The sequence below is a fragment of the Rhinolophus ferrumequinum genome, chromosome 18 (genome assembly GCF_004115265.2).
Source record: "Rhinolophus ferrumequinum isolate MPI-CBG mRhiFer1 chromosome 18, mRhiFer1_v1.p, whole genome shotgun sequence".
NCBI classification, from domain to species: domain Eukaryota; kingdom Metazoa; phylum Chordata; class Mammalia; order Chiroptera; family Rhinolophidae; genus Rhinolophus; species Rhinolophus ferrumequinum.
The window spans coordinates 55,977,244-55,994,440 of NC_046301.1; the positions used below are offsets into that span (position 1 = coordinate 55,977,244).

The 17,197-nt window shown below is 38.1% G+C and overlaps 2 protein-coding genes across 2 annotated transcripts; one reads left to right on the plus strand and one right to left on the minus strand.

Moving 5' to 3' along the window:
• The first annotated feature begins 1,446 nt into the window (after nucleotides 1-1,446).
• LOC117037849 (olfactory receptor 7G3-like) lies at nucleotides 1,447-2,286 on the plus strand. The gene has a single exon (XM_033134353.1). It carries the CDS (start codon nucleotides 1,447-1,449, stop codon nucleotides 2,284-2,286), a length of 840 nt encoding a protein of 279 aa, XP_032990244.1.
• Nucleotides 2,287-8,515: 6,229 nt separating this feature from the next.
• LOC117038507 (olfactory receptor 7G2-like) lies at nucleotides 8,516-12,214 on the minus strand. Its single transcript, XM_033135465.1, is given in 3 exon segments — nucleotides 8,516-9,451; nucleotides 9,453-9,527; nucleotides 12,086-12,214. Coding segments are annotated over 3 exon segments (1,140 nt in total).
• Nucleotides 12,215-17,197: the final 4,983 nt, after the last annotated feature.

Consider the following 17,197-nt stretch of genomic DNA (forward strand, 5'->3'; position numbering starts at 1 on the left):
AATATCCTCTTGCCTAGTTTCGTCAAATATAAATGAGTGAGCGCTACCTAATCTTCAGGTTTTATGACAGAATTAAGTGAGCTAATGTTTAAAAATAGTTATTTTCTGACTGCCCATTTGTTAAAAGCAATGACCAATCCAGTAGCTCTGAGAACCCCTCAGTGGCCAGATTGTGGTCTCTAGATACCATTTATCACTCGAAAGGACCCGGGTCCTGGAGAAATGGCTGGTTCCAGCTCTGGAACTGGAAACGCATAAGGTGGGCATAGACCATCTTTCATGCCAAAATTAGGAGCAATATGCGACTGCCAGGTTCATTTCAGAAGGACTCAGGAAGCAAGTTGAGAGGGTTTTCACTGGCCAATCATGGGACAATTTGGGAATCAATATGAATAATTGCAATGAATTAAAATATATCAAGTGCATTTAAAATCTAGGAGCTCATGATGATACAATATTCATATCTGGATAATGCTTAAAACCAATTTATTATTTTTAAAAGTGATGAGTACAGGAATCCAGATGTATTCCGCCTTTTTCATAGAAACTACCTCAGGGCGATCACCTAGCATTTGATCAGGGAAAGTTCCTCTTTATGGAAGTATTTCAGCCAATAAGTAAACAAAGAATTAGGATGTCAGCATTTTGTAACTCCTGATGAATTAATGGATCCAGGCAATAATTATTACAAGAAATAAGGCAAGAAGACAGTATGTGTTTCCTTATGAAAATACTTAAGGATGTTTGCCAAGTATTGAATCTAAATCTAATCAAGCTTCTAGACTAGAGGTAGGCAGACGTTTTTCAGTGAAGAGCCAGATAGTAAATAATTTAGGTTTTGTGGACTGTATGGTGTTTCTCACAAGTACTCCACTCGGCTGTTGTAGCCTGACAGCCACCATGCACAATACATAAAGAAAAGACTTTGTTCCAGTAAACCTTGGTTTACAAAAATAAGGGCCAGGCAGGATTTTTGCCCACAAGCTGTATTTCCCCAAAGTATATTTTAAGATACAGCCTCAGTAATTTTCTTCTGGAATTATTATTTGCCTGTGGGCATCTTACGGGAGAGGACAATGTTTCATTCCTATTTTTTCTCACTAAGTACTTCTCAACAAAGAATAGATGGAAAATAAAATCTTGGGACAGAGGCTGGTGTGTGTGTGGGGGCATGTTTTGTGGGAATATAAGGCGAGGAAAGGAGAAGAAGGGAGAGAAGGGAGAGAAGAAAGCAGGAGAAAAGACCTGTAACTGATGTGGTCTCAAAATATAGACAAGTTTAAGGAAGTTTCTCTGAAGTTTTGTTTTCTTGTCACCTCCATCTTTTCTATCAGGACCATCCATAACTTGAAATCAGGAAACCTCTCCGAAACTGCAGACTTCCTCCTCCTGGGACTGTCAGAGGACCCCGAATTGCAGCCCCTCCTCTTTGGGCTCTTCCTGTCCATGTACTTGGTCACCGTGCTAGGGAACCTGCTCATCATCCTGGCCATCAGCTCTGACTCCCACCTCCACACGCCCATGTACTTCTTCCTCTCTAACTTGTCTTTTGTTGACATTTGTTTCACCACAACCACGATCCCAAAGATACTAGTGAACATCCAGACACAGAGAAAACACATCAGCTACCCGGGCTGCCTCACCCAGATCTGCTTTGTCTTGACTTTTGCTGGATTGGAAAACGGAATTCTGACAATGATGGCCTATGATCGATTTGTGGCCATCTGTCACCCACTGAGGTACAATGTCGTCATGACCCCCAGACTCTGTGGGCTGATGGTTTTGCTGTCCTTCCTTCTCAGTGTTCTGGACGCCCTGCTGCACACTCTGATGGCCCTGCGGCTGTCCTTCTGCACCGACCTGGAAATCCCCCACTTCTTCTGTGAATTAGCTCATCTTCTTAAGCTCGCCTGTTCTGATATCTTCATCAATAACGTCTGTGTGTATGTCGTGACCAGCCTGTTGGGGGTTGTTCCCCTCACTGGGATAATTTTCTCTTACATTCGCATTGTCTCCTCCATCCTGAAAATTCCATCAGCTGGTGGAAAGTATAAGGCGTTTTCCATCTGTGGGTCACACTTAATAGTTGTTTCCTTGTTCTATGGGACAGGTTTTGGGGTGTACCTTACTTCTGCAGCTACTCACTCTTCCAGGAAAAGTGCAGTAGTATCGGTGATATACACAGTGGTGACACCTATGCTGAACCCCTTTATCTACAGTCTGAGGAACAAGGACATGATGGGGGCTTTGAGGAAACTCATCTCTAGGATATCATCGTTCCGTTGATGGGTCAGCAGCGCTGGGCTTGCACTACTGGAATATGACACAGAGGAATCAATTATTTTGAGATCCAGAAAACCTCACCAACTTCTTTTTTAGTTTCAGGCGTAGAAAACAACAGAATGATTAGACATTTACACCCCTCACAAAGTGACAACCCCACCAAGTCCACAGCCCATCTGACATGGTATATAGCTGTCACAATACCACTATATTCCTTATGCTGTGCTTTACGTCCTGTGACTATTAAATTATAGTTGACATTCAATATTATATATTAGTTTCAGGTGGACAGCACAGTAGTGAGGCATTTATATAATCTATGAAGTGATCCCCCTGATAAGTCCCGTGCCCACCTGACACCCTAAATAGTCTCTACAACATTATTGATTATATTCTCCATACTGTATTTCACATCCCTGTGACTATTTTGTGATTACCAGTGTGTACTTCCTAATCCCTTCACCTTCTCCCCCATCCCCCAGGCTCCCTCCCATCCCTCAGTTTGTTCTCTGTATCTATGAGTCTATTTATGTTCTGTTTGCATGTTTATTCTGTTCTTTCGATTCCACATATAAGTGAGATCAAATGCTATTTGTCTTTCTCAGTCTGACTTCTATCACTTAGCATAATATCCTCTAGGTCCATCCGTGTTGTTGCAAATAGTAAGCTTTCATTCTTTTTTACAGCAGAGTAATACTCCATTGTATAAATGTACCACAATTTCTTTATCCAACCGTCTATTGATGGGCATTTCTGTTGTTTCCTTATAGCACTGTAGTAGACATAGGGGTGCATATTTTTTTTGAATTAATATTTTTTTGATTTCTTTGGATCAATATTTAGGAATGGAATTTCTAGGTCATAAGGTAGATCTATGCATATTTAAGCTCATAAATTTGGTTTCTTTATGTGGATAGATACATGTTACCTGTATAAATACATGTAATATTATAGTGACTGTATCCTAAAAATACAGACACTATGGGCTAATTTTATGTATGACTCATTGAATGTTGATTCTACTTATGCATATTATACTTAGCAGTTTCTAATATATTCTGTATACTCAAATGTAACAGGTATTTTATTCTCTTTTTAAATTTTACTAGCAAATTTTCTCAATATCAGTAGCTTCAATATACGTTTTTACACATAATGCACGATGGGTTGATATGCTTCTTGGTTATCAATATTGTTGCAGTAAATTACAAATGATCAGAGTAGCAGTCAAGCTGATGTACCTTTGAAGATGTAACCGTGAGATTTGGGACTTGTTTAAGAACAAATTTTATTTTAGCTGATTATTACGATACAATCATTAAGACACGGAGAGATACAATAGACTTATTGATCAGAAGTGAGAGCCCAGAGAAAAACCAAGACATAAACTGACAGTTTATTTATTACAGAAGTGAGATTACTGTGAATGCACGAATTAATTAATAGGTGCAGGGACATAAAATTATATGGATTCCTGTCTTACACCAAGTTTTGAAATAAACTTTAGTGGGTTCATGCCTCAAACGTAAAAGGCCAAACTATAAATCCCTTAACTTGATGTAAGTATGGGTGACAGAAAGAAGACCTATTGAGAATAAACCATTAAAGAAAATATTGACAAATTCAACTTTATTAAAACTAAGCATTGCCCAGGAAGAGAACGGGTCTAGCAAAATGGGAGCGGGGAGGGGGGGAAAGGAAGAGAGAGAGAGACAAAGAATGCGTGGGTGAGGGAGCTGGCACAAAAAGGGAGTTCTTGTCTCAAGGACTTACAGTTTTCTGGGTGGGGACAGGGAGTTACACATTGATTTGGCAGGAATAGGTGGTGCATGCTCTTCCATGGGAAGGCATGACCTCCTAAGATGGGTGGAGGTCTGTTGACTCAGATCCTTATCTCTAGACTGCCTCTTGTCATCTGTTGTTTTAAAAACAGATACAAGGCTGGAGGCAGTTAATCAAAGCTAGTTATGAGCTTTTTCTGTAGGCGCCACGGACCCCCTCCCACCCCTCCTCCTCCTCCTCCTCCATTTTCTAACATGACATGGTCACCCCAACTGACACCATAGTTATTATAATATTATTGACTATATAGTCCATGCTATATCCTGCTCCCCATGACTATTTTGTAACTACCAATTTGTACCTCTTTTTTTCTTTTTTTTTTTATTGGGGAAGAGGAACAGGACTTTTATTGGGGAACAGTGTGTACTTCCAGGTCTTTTTTTCCAAATCAAGTTGTTGTCCTTTCGATCTTAGTTGTGGAGGGTGCCGTTCAGCTACAAGTTGTTGTCCTTTCAGTCTTAGTTGTGGAGGGCGCAGCTCAGCTCCAGGTCCAGTTGCTGTTTTCTAGTTGCAGGGGGCACAGCCCACCATCCCTTGCGGGAGTCGAACCGGCAACCTTGTGGTTGAGAGGACACACTCCAACCAACTGAGCCATCCAGGAGCTCAGCGGCAGCTCAGCTCAAGGTGCCGTGTTTAATCTTAGTTGCAGGGGGCGGAGCCCACCATCCCTTGTGGGAGTCGAGGAGTTGAACCAGCAACCTTGTGGTTGAGAGCCCACTGGCCCATGTGGGAATCGAACCGGCAGCCTTCGGAGTTAGGAGCACGGAGCTCCAACCGCCTGAGCCACCAGGCCAGCCCCCAATTTGTACCTGTTAATCCCCTTCCCCCTTCACCCACCCCCTCAACTCTCCTCCCAACTGGGAACCATCTATATCTCTCTGTATCTATGAGCTTCTTTCTGTTTGTTCATTTATCCTGTTCTCTAGATTCCACATGTAAGTGAAATCATATGACATCTGTCTTTTCTCTATCTGATTTACTCCACTCAGCACAATACCCTCTAGGACCATCAATGTTGTTGCAGATAGCAACATTTTATTCTTTCTTATGATTGAGTAATATTTCATTGTATGTATGTACCACCTCTTCTTTATCCATTTATCCACTGATGGACACCCAGGTTACCTCCATATCTTGGTTATTGTAAATAATACAGCAATGTCTTCTAGGAGTTTTATGGTTTCAAGTTATACAGCTAAGTTTTTAATCCATTTTGAGTTGATTTTTGGTGTGTGGTGTAAGATAAGGGTCAAAACCAAAAGAAACACACAAAAACTAAGCATTTATGTTCATCCAAAAATGTTACAAATGATGTACAAAACAGACCACACACCAGATGAAATTTTCAATGCATGTACCTGATAGAGATTACCATTCCAATTAAATAAATGTTATGAACTAGTTAGAAAAAAAGCAGCTCAATAGAAATGCCATAAAAAATATTTTATAAAATAGGAAAAAAATAGGTGGCTAGTATGTGAGAAGACTCTCAATGTCATAAGAGAAATGTATATTAATTAAATAATATTTTATATCCATGAAGTTGTCAGAGTAAATGAAAATGTGTTGGATATGATGTGGATCTCAAGAAACTTTTCATGGGAATTAAAATTGGTTCAACCACTTAGGAATACTCTTTGGAACTACTCAAAAGAGTTTTGGCATTCCCATATGCCCTAATAACTCCAATCCTAATATGAAACTTTTTCTCACTTCTTCCAGGAAACATGTATGAAATTATTCAAACAGAGATATTCGTAATAGCAGAAAACCAGCTACTAAAATTTCCATCCACATCACAGAAAAATAACTGTTTTTGATATCAACATACACAAGGTAAAATTGTATGGCATAGAAAGTGAATTAATTAGTGATGCACCCAACAAAAAGTTTAAATCCCAAAAGCATAATGGTGCAAAAAAATAGGTGAGACATAGAATTCAAACTTTAAGATTAAACTTCTAGCAAGTTCAAAATCAGGCAAATTTATTTTTAAAACATGACTGATAGATTGTATAGGGATACATACAGTGCTGATAAAAAGATGCAGTTGAATTCTATGAAAATGTCAGTGTGTACAGCAAACCTGATCAAATACTGGAAATTTCACAGCATTCGATCAAATACTGGCAATTTCACAGTATTCGACACAATATTTGACATAGTAAAGCATCAAGATAAATGATAAACATAGAATCAGAATAGTGGTTACCACAGGGATGGTGAGATGATTGACTGGGAAACTCTTCAAGCATAGTCTATGATTTATTCTTAACTTTAAATAGGTATATGTGCTTTGATCGTATTACTACTCTTTAAGAACTATAGATACATTTTGTACACCATTTCGTATATGATATTTTAAGAAGTAAAATTGAGGTTAAAAACCTTTCATACAAATACATTCCCCCATGTTCTTTGAACATCCAAGTCATGTTTCTCAGACTTCAGAATGTATCAGAAACTCACAAAGTGCTTATCTATAAAACTCAACCTTTGGATGTCTCCCTAAAGATTCAAAGTCAGTAGTTCCCAGGTGAGATCCGGAAACCTGCAAAGGCCTCAGGTGACTCATCTCTGAAGGTGTTCTGTGGATGTCAGTGGAGGAAGCTCTGCACCAGAAGACACCCTGGGTGTCAGGCAGGGAGCTGTCTTCCCATTGGAGTGCTGACACAATACCTCCCCTTCCACAGATAAGGGGTGCTCCCTTGATTCTCCTGTGAGACCTCCATCCTACTCCTCCTGTCCTCCCACACACATCCAAAATGATACGTCTGTCTGATGACCCCACATATTTGAAGTTGTGGAAGAATGATGGCCCCTAACTCTTCCAGCTTCTCTTTTCTCTTGTTGCATTTTTCTTTCAATGTCTCCTGCATAGAAAAACTGTGTTCCTCATAAACACACATTATCAAATTTGCATGACAGCCCTAATTATGGAGCCAACTCTTCAAGGCTTGGCAGTCAATTGATTTTATGCAACCATGCTTCTCTGTGTGGACTCCACCAGAGATGAGTAAAAAATACAGCAAGAAGAGGTAACTAAAGAGATAAAGAAAAAATGCAAATAGATTCTTATCAATAACCAGCCCAAAGAAATCAAAGCAAATAAAGTATCAGAAAAGATCGATGACCATTATGCTGCCTATCCAATAATTAATGATTTGATTATATTACTCAGACCGGAAAAACTGCTGATAGATATTACAATGTAAACAAAATAGAAATGATGAAGCAGGTGGTAAAAATATGTGAGTGAAACAGGATTATAACATGTAAGAATATAGGCAAGGTATGGAAAACCATTGTACCTGTTAAGTGTTATGAATACCACTATAGTCAGGCATTGTGGTAAGTACTTAGTGGTTATAAGAGTTGACTGCCCGAAAAGGAATTAGCCCTAGGAGGTCAGTCTAAGGCTTTCGTAGTAATCATTTTCCTCCATGCTCGTAAGTAGGTTTAGAAGGGCTAGATGATGCTATTTTCAGTGATGAGACTGAAGGGGATGTCTTCTGGATGATGCCATGAACAGGTCAAGTGTCAACTGACTCAGGGAAGGACAGTCAATTTTCTGTCTCTGGGCATCATGTCTGAACATGACACCTGCCTCTACTACGACCACTAGTCCTGGGAAGAAGCACCTCATGGAGGACTGATGACTCCCTACTCTCTTGTTCTTGTATATTTCCTATACCTGAAGTACCTGTAATGGAAGATAACTCTCTTCTATGTGAATATTAGAGTTGGGGTTTCTTTTTCTTATCAGAAATTATCAGAACTGAAGACTTCAGCTTGAAGTTCAAATATTTCACAATCATCTGAAACGACAGACTTAATCTAATTATACCAATGTTATAGCTAATGAACCTGAGTATGGTGGGTTCTGGTATTGCTCCAAAGAGATACAGTTTCATAGAGACAACTCTCAGGAATTGCTGTTGGGGTAAGAGAGGTCCGCTTCCTTGCCTCACAGAAGGCTTAAATCAGAGGTGAAACTCACGTGGTCCTAACCACAGGATTCGGTGGGAAGCTAGTCTGTGGTTATAACCGTGGGCTTGCTTAAATCCTTTCCCTGTCCTATCTACCTTCTCGTACACTTACATGAGAACGTACGACCCCAAAATTACTATAACAAGATCCCAGCGCTCAGGCTCTATTTCTATGGACGTGACCCCGAAATCTGAGTTTGGACAGTTGAAATCCTTTGTCAAACACCATAGAGCTAGACAAAGAGCAAAATCAGATTTCAAAGCTAATTTGAAGTGGACTTAGTCATCATGTTATCAATCATTTTAGGAGACCTTGGTGAGAGAAGTGTTAGGTTTTTGAAACAATGGAATAATTTGCACTTTGACTCACTTTAGAAACCTGGCCAAATGGGATGACATGATCACTGAAGAAAAGTTATCCTACTAATTATTTTTCTCAAGGCTCCCTTCAGATCTCTGTTCCTCAGGCTGTAAATAAAGGGGTTTAACATTTGAGGAACCACAATGTACAACATTGAGGCCACTGCAGTCTTCCTGGAATAGTCAGTAACTGCAGAACCGATGTACACCCCAAAACCTGTACCGTAGAATAAGAAGACAACTAAGAGATGAGACCCACAGGTCGAAAAAGCTTTATATTTTCTGCCAGCTAATGGAATTCTCAAAAGAGAAGAGGCAATTTGAGCGTAAGAGCAAATAATCCCAGTGAGAGAAAGACCACCGAATATACTAGCCATAAAGTTAGCCAGGAGGGTGTTGATGAGGGAATCAGAACAGGCGAGCTTGACGACCTGAACAAGTTCACAGAAGAAGTGAGGGATTTCCAGATCCCTGCAGAAGGACAGCCGCAGGGCCATCAGAGTGTGCAGCAGCGCAGCCACAATGCTAATTAGCAGGGAGAGGAGAATCAACAGCCCGCAGAGGTGGGGGCTCATAATGACCGTGTACATCAAAGGGTGACAAATGGCCACATAGCGGTCATACGCCATGGCTGTAAGGAGAAAGTTTTCCATGCCAACAAAAATCAGAACAAAGCAGATCTGGGTGAGGCAACCTGTGTAACGGATGTGCTGATTCTGTGTCTGGATGTTCACCAGCATCTTTGGGATGGTGGTTGTGCTTATACAGATGTCAGTGAAGGACAGGTGGGAGAGGAAGAAGTACATGGGCGTGTGCAGGTGGGAGTCCGAGCTGATGGCCAGGATGATGAGCAGGTTCCCCAGCACGGTGACCAGGTACATGGACAGGAAGAGCCCAAAGAGGAGGGGCTGCAGGTCTGGATCATCTGTCAATCCCAGGAGAATAAATTCTGAAACATCTGTTTGGTTTCTGGGTTCCATGTTGTTTGTGAATCTGATGTAAAACATTGAGTAACAAGAAAATAAATGTATGGTCCCTCTCCAGCACAGCAGTCTTTGTTAGAAACACCAATTATAGGGCCCCCTTCCAGACTTACTGGCGATAAGATCCAGGGGTGATGACCAGCAATCTGCTTGCACAATCTCTCCAGATGATTCTGACGTATGCTATAGTTTGAGAGCCATTGCTCCAGCAAAACGCTCATCTGTGCTGTGAACCCATGTGACTATTCGAATCTTTAACCCCGCTTATTCTTCCCTCCATTCTTTTTCTCTCCCTCCTCCTTTTCCCTCTATTCACTTAATAGCCCAAAATTATATGGAGTAATGACTATGTAACACATTGTGGCAAGTCTTTAGAATGGAATACAGAAGACATGGCTTTATTCCTTCAGAATCATTTCACACCTTCAAACAAACAGAAATATAAGAATAAAATTCCAAGATCTCATCTTTAGGGATGTTCTTTCTCTAACGTGATAAGTGATATATGATTAAAAGAACGATGGCTGAATGAGAAAAAGGATGAAATGCATAGGATCCTAAAAAGGCATAAAGTAACAAAACATTTTGGTCGTCAGAAGACAGAGGCTTTTCAGATAACACTATCACCAGGCATCTCACAAGCCATGTCCCCGTGCAGTAGTGGTTTTACCTCTCCTACGGGACGCAGAAGTGGCCATCAGAGAATCAATTATTTGGTGTAAATCTTAGACTCAGGCACTCTGAGTTTAATACAGCTTCAGCACTTGCCTTTTGAATGGGAAAGCTCTGCAATTGTATGAGAAGCCCAGTGTTCTCACTTGTGTATTGGGAACGATCATAACACTTTATTGGGTTATTTCAATGATGAAAATTGAGTAGGCTTTCAGCAGCCAGGTCTGTGCTCAGCATATGGAACCCTCATAATGACATTTCATATCGTAATTTTTTTTTTTTATTTTTTTTTGCTGACTATGGGTACATGACATGTTTCACTCCTCCATGACATGTTTCATGGAGGAAACTGCCAGGGTAGGGCAAGCTGAGGAAACAGGAAAGAAAAAGAGAACATTCTTAGCATGATAACTGCAAATTTCATCGATGGGTTTATGTGCTGAAATTCCCTCTGGGAATCTTGGTCATGTATGGGGGAAAGGAAGAAAATATCAGTGATATTAATATTCATTTAATGTAGACATAAAGCAACCAAAATGAATTAAATAATAACATAAATTAGTTATATGCATCAATACAAGCAATGAAAACCTACAAGAGAAAAAGTTGTTTGATACAAAGTCTACAGCATGAGATATTTTAAAATATTTTAAAACCTACCTAGGTATGTTTATATTTATTTTGGAGTATTCAAGCATAACAAAAAGTATAGAGGATAATAATGAACGACTGGATATCCATCACTCAATGTTATCAAATTCACAGATTCCACCATCTCTTCTTTAGGTATTTTCATTGAAATAAATAATAGGTATTTTTGAAGGGTCCCACCTCAGGTCTTTGTACAAATTGATTCTTTTCCTTCCCTGAGGGAACCAGTACATTAACTTGATATTCATTATACTGCTATACTTTTTCTTATATTTGGTATTTTTCCATCAGCAAATGCACTGTTTTTTTTTTTTCATTTTAAAGTGCTGTAACTAAGTAGAGTACCTGCCATTTTATAATTGGCTATGGCAGTTAATACATTTTTATTAATGTTGATACATTGTTTTACTTCATTTATCTAACTACCATAGAATATTCTACTTTATTGTTACGTCACAATTCATGTGCTAATTTCCTAGTTGAGAGATACTATGCTGTTTACAGTTATTAAATATTTTATTATACATATAACTGTTATATGTACATATATATGGATTTATGAATGCATATAAAATATGAAACCATGCCTTTGGGATACCATCACACTAATGTTGCCTCTGTAAAGAAACGAAGGGAAGACAAAATGGGGTTCCATCTGTACATATATTATTTTGTTCCTTTATTTTTAAAAATGCATGAATATAGCACAATGCCAACATTTGTTAATTCTGGAAAAGGGTGGATAGTTGTATTAATATTTTAAAAATATTATTATAATATCAATGCTGTTCTTGTCATTTAAACTATTCAGTACTTTTATAAAGTGGACAAAGGAAGGAGCCTGCTCTGTCTGTCTGGGTCCACACTTCCCTTTCCAGAGTCCTCACAGCCACTCAACAAAAATAACACTAAGTTTTTCTTAGAAGATGTATGGTAGGTTAAGGGGACGCTAACATCTCTTCCCTTCACCACCGCAGGGATGCAAGCAAATGTCAGAGAACTTTCTATCAGTCATCATGTCTGAGAAGGGGAAGATTTCGGCTCAGAGCAAAATGGTTCCTGCCATTCGAAGACTACCAGGATGAGAGCTGGGTATCATTGCAAACGTACGTGTCATGATAAAGATAAAAACGTACGTGTCATTGCAAAGAAGGTGTCATGATACTGACAGACAGGCGTGAGTCGTACAGGGGATTTAGTATCGACCATCTTAGGCATGGACTCTCCTCACAGCTGTGCAGGGATGAAACTGTAGTAAACACCGACCCTCGTGCCCAAAGCATTGTCTACGGGACCTTAGGTTACCTGGCTGGCATCACTGTGGGATGATACTTGACATCTTCTCAGATACTGAATGATGGAGATAGAAGATCTGTCGCTGAGAAGGTCAGAGAAACCGAGTGAAGGCCCAGGTTTCTGGGCAACAGGGATCATCTCTGGGAGGAGGCACAGGTGTTGCTTCCTGAATGGGCAGGACTGTTGAGTGCAGTGGTCACAGAGAGACTATCTGCAGTTTCTGCATCCCTGGGGGTTTAATATCAAAAGCTCCTCATTAAACAAACACTTTGTTATTTGGACCCCAGGAGACTGTAAAGCCCCAAAGACCAAGAGTATAGAAGGGAGAAGTTCAAGATGGCTGGTTCATTGATACTGTGAGGCTAGGTGTTCACCATCCCGTTCTCCTTACCTATTTTTCTCACTTCTGTTTCATCTACCTTGTACACATGGATACACCATCCTTCTCTAACTGAACTCTAGTCTTCATTTTTTCGGTATAAGCAATGGCATGTCTATCTAATTAATGATATCAGGAAACTGGATTCTAACTTCAAGTGTGAAAACCTAGTTTAACTATATGGGTATAAAAATATATTTATAAATGTAGATAAGCTATTATAAAAATTCAGCCACTCAGAGATGTTTCTTTCTGAATCACTATTTCCTGAAACTTAATCTTCTTTCTGTGTATTTGTACAGCACGTTTTAACCTATAGTCTGTAAATAAATCTGAGCATGATCAATATAGACAGACTTTAGAATTTTATAAATGCCTTCCCCAATTTTATCACAATAGTGTCAGTGTACAATTTTTTTTTTCACACTAGGGGATCATAGGTTGAAATTATGACATTTGGGTTTTTAAAAAATTTTTAATTTTCTTTTTTTTTGATGCTGTGTATATATTTTTTTACTTTTTTATTAAATAAAATGTGTTGGGGTGACAATGGTTAGTAAAATTACATAGATTTCAAGTGTAAAAATCTGGGTGGTAAACACACAATGTTATATATAGATGCTATATTAAGAATTGTATACTTTTTAATTTTTTTAATTAAAATTTATTGGGGTTACAATTCCATTGACTCTATTCCCTATGCTGTACTCCACATCCCATGACTATACATACATATACATTTATATACATATATATGTATATATATAAAATTGTAGTTGACATTCAATATTATTCAGCTTCAGGGGTACAGCACAATGGTCAGGTATCTACTATTGTTTTGTGCACCTAAAACTAATTTAAAAAGAAAGGCAAAAGTGTAAAAAAAATTGTTGGGGTGACAATGGTTAGTAAAATTACATAGGTTTCAAGTGTACAATTCTGTGATGACACTTGGTTTTTAATAGAGTTATGAGAAATTTCAATATCACTTTCAGAGCAATAGAATTGCCAGTTCATTCATATTCTCAGAAGAATGAGTGAGATTTCAACCCTAATTTAATAGGTGAAGATGGTGCTCAGTGTTAATACTTAATTGTATACTTTTCATCAATGAATTTAATATGTTCATGTGCCACAGCAATCAGACAAGAAAAAGAAATAAAAGACATCCAAATTGGAAAGGAAGAAGTAAAACTCATTTTTTTTTTTTGCAGATGACATGATACTATATATAAAGAACCCCAAAGATTCCACCAAAAAACTATCAGAACTTATAAATGAATTTAGTAAAGTATTAATATTAATATTCAGATATCGGTTGCATTTTATACACCAATAATGAACTATCAGAAAGCGAAATTAAGAAAACAATCCCATTTACAATTGCATCAAGTGAAAAAATACTTAGGAATAAATTTAACCAAGGAAGTAAAAGACCTGTATTCAGAAAATTATAAGACATTGAAGAGAGAAATTAAAGAGGATACCAATAAATGGAAACATATACCATGCTCATGGATAGGAAGAATTAATATAGTTAAAATGTCTATACTACCCAAAGCAATATATAGATTCAATCCTTATCAAAATACCAATGGCATTTTTCATAGAACTAGAAGGAGTAATCCTAAAATTTATATGAAACCATAAAAGACCTTGAATAGCCATGGTAATCTTGATAAAGAAGAACAAAGCTAGAGGTATCATGCTACCTGATATCAATCTTTACTACAAGACTATAGTAATCAACACAGCATATTGTATTGACATAAAAACGGACACACAGATCAATGCAACAGAATAGAAAGCCCAGAAATAAATCCATGCCTTTTGGTCATTTAATCTATGACAAAGGAAGTAAGAATATACATTGGGGTAAAGACAGTCTATTCAATATATGGTGCTGGGAAAACTGGAGAGATACATGCAAAAAAATGAAACATTCTTATGCCATACACAATTTATTCTTGTGTATGGCAAAATAAATTATAGAATTAAATGTAAGACCTGAAGCCGTAAAACTCCTAGAAGAAAATATAGGCAGTAAACTCTCAGACATTACCCTTAGTATTATTTTTACTGATGTATTTCCTCAGGCAAGGGAAACAAAAGAAAACATATAAATAAATGAGACTATATCAAGCTAAAAAGTTTTTGCACAACAAAGAAAACCGTCAACAAAACAAAGACATCTTACTGAATGGGAGAAATATTTGCCACTGATATATCTAATAAGGGGCTAATATCCAAAATTTATAATAAAATATCATACAACTCAACACAAAAAAACCCCAAACAATCCAATTTAAAAAGTGAACCTGAATAGATATTTCTCAAAAGAGGACATACAGTTTACCAGTAAACGTATGAAAAGATGCTCAACATCACTAATCATCATAGAAATGCAAATAAAAATCACAATGAGATACCACCTCACACCTGTCAGAATGGCCGTCGTCAATAAATCAATACACAACAAGTGTTGGTGAACCTGTGGACAAAAGGGAACCGTTGTGACTATTGGTGGGATTACAAATTGGTGCAGCACTGTACACCTGAAGCTGAAAATGAGCAATAATGAATGTCAGCTACAATTTTAATTATATATATATATATATATATATATATATATATATATATATATATAGTTACAAGAAGTGGAGTAGAGCATTAGGAATAGAGATAGTGGAAATGTAATGGCTGTGTGCGATGTCAGAGGGGTAGTAGATGGGGCGAGGGGGACTATCACTGTGTGAGGGATATAAATGATAAATATCTTAACTATCACATTGTTTTGTACACCTGAAACTAATAAAACAAGCAAACAAACAAAAAACAAAATGGTGCAGCCACTATGGAAAACAGTATGGAGGTTTCTTAAAATATTAAAAAAGCAACTACCTTATGACCCAGCAATTCCACCCCCTGGTATCTATCTAACAAAATCCAAAATACTAATTTGAAAAGACATATGCACCCCTGTGTTTACTGCAGCACTATTCACAATAGCCAAGATATGAAAACAACTAAAATGCCGATCAATACATGATTGGATAAAGAAATTGTGTATATTTATACAATGGAGTATTACTCTGCCATAAAAAAAGAATGAAATCTTACCATTTACAACAACATGGATGGACCTAGAGATTATTATGCTGAGTGAAATAAGTCAGACTGAGAAAGACAAACATCATATGATCTCACTTTTATGTTGAACCTAATAAACAAAATAAACAAACAAAACAGAAAGAGACTCATAGATACAGAGAACTAACTGATGGTTTCCAAAGGGGCCGGGGTTGAGGGCTGGGTGAGAAAGGTGAAGAGATTAAGAAATACAAATAGGTAGTTAGAAAATAGTCACAGGGATGTAAAGTACAGCATAGAGAAAACAGTCAATAATGTTGCAACAACTATTTATAGTGCCAGATGGGTACTAGATGAATTGGGGGATCACTGCATAAATTATATAAATGTCTAACCACTATGCTGAACACTTGAAACTAATATAAAATAATATTGATTGTCAACTGTAACTGGAAAAAAAACAATTAGAAATAAATAAATAAACAAAATGAAGAATCACAATACAATCAATAGTTCCCCAAAGTGAAACAAAATATGCCCTGAATCTATTTTATGGAAATTGGAAAGTATGGTTATGAAAGTCTAGAAAAGGACTATGAACTCTCTCTATAGTGATCATAGTCACAACTAATCACAGAGACTAGATTAGATTCTGTTGTATAAGATATGGAGAACAGAAATTAAAGTACAGGACACAGTCAATGACTCTAAAGACAAAATACCCCTAAGTGCTTGAATTTTGCAATATTTAGCTATATTTATAAAATATTATTCATACCCAATACATACACTATGTTTTCACACTTCAAATTGGAATCAAACTTCCTGATACCGTTAACTAGAAAGAGATGCCTTTGTATGTAACTTAAAAAAAAAAAAGAAAGCCTAGAATTTATCAGCAAAGAAGTGTGTGTACTTGTGCCCAAGGTATGTGAAGTGGAGGTGGGCATGAACAGGTGGGGAGAAAACCTGGCCCAACAGGGTCAGGGATTAGCTATCATGAAGTTCTTTCTCTCGTTGTGTCGGTCTTCAAGGATTTGCAGTGCCCAGGGATCAGAATGACACTAAAAATGTTTGTCTAATGAGGAGCTTTGGATATTGATCCCTCGGGATATAAAAACTGTAAAGAGGCAGCCTGTGACCACCTCACTCAACAGCCCGTTCCTAGTCAGGAAGCAGCACCCCTGAGCTTCCTCCCAGACACGATCCGTCTTGACCCGGCACCCATTACCGCACTTGGTCTCTCTGCCTTTCCTGTGGACAGAGCTCATCAGAATACCCAGATGTCAGGTCAAGCATTATTCCACACCGATGCCAGCCAGGTAATTAAACTCCCTCAGTTAATGATTTGGAAATGAGGGCGCAGGTGGTTTACTACAGTGTCATCCAGGGGAAGCATTTTAGGAGAGTATATGCAAGAAATGATCAGAACACAGTGTCTCATGAGCTTCCGGCCCAGCTATCTTCTTGTTAACAAGTTCCCATGTACCTGTGTACTGATACTCAGCCAGTTCTCAATCTGCTGTTCTCCCATTTTCTCTATAAAGTGGAAAAACCCATCATCCTCCTGAACAGAAATCTGCCCCTTCTAAAACATAATGACTGTTAGAAAACTTTCCGACATTGACTTGAATTGTGGTGGTGGTCATGGG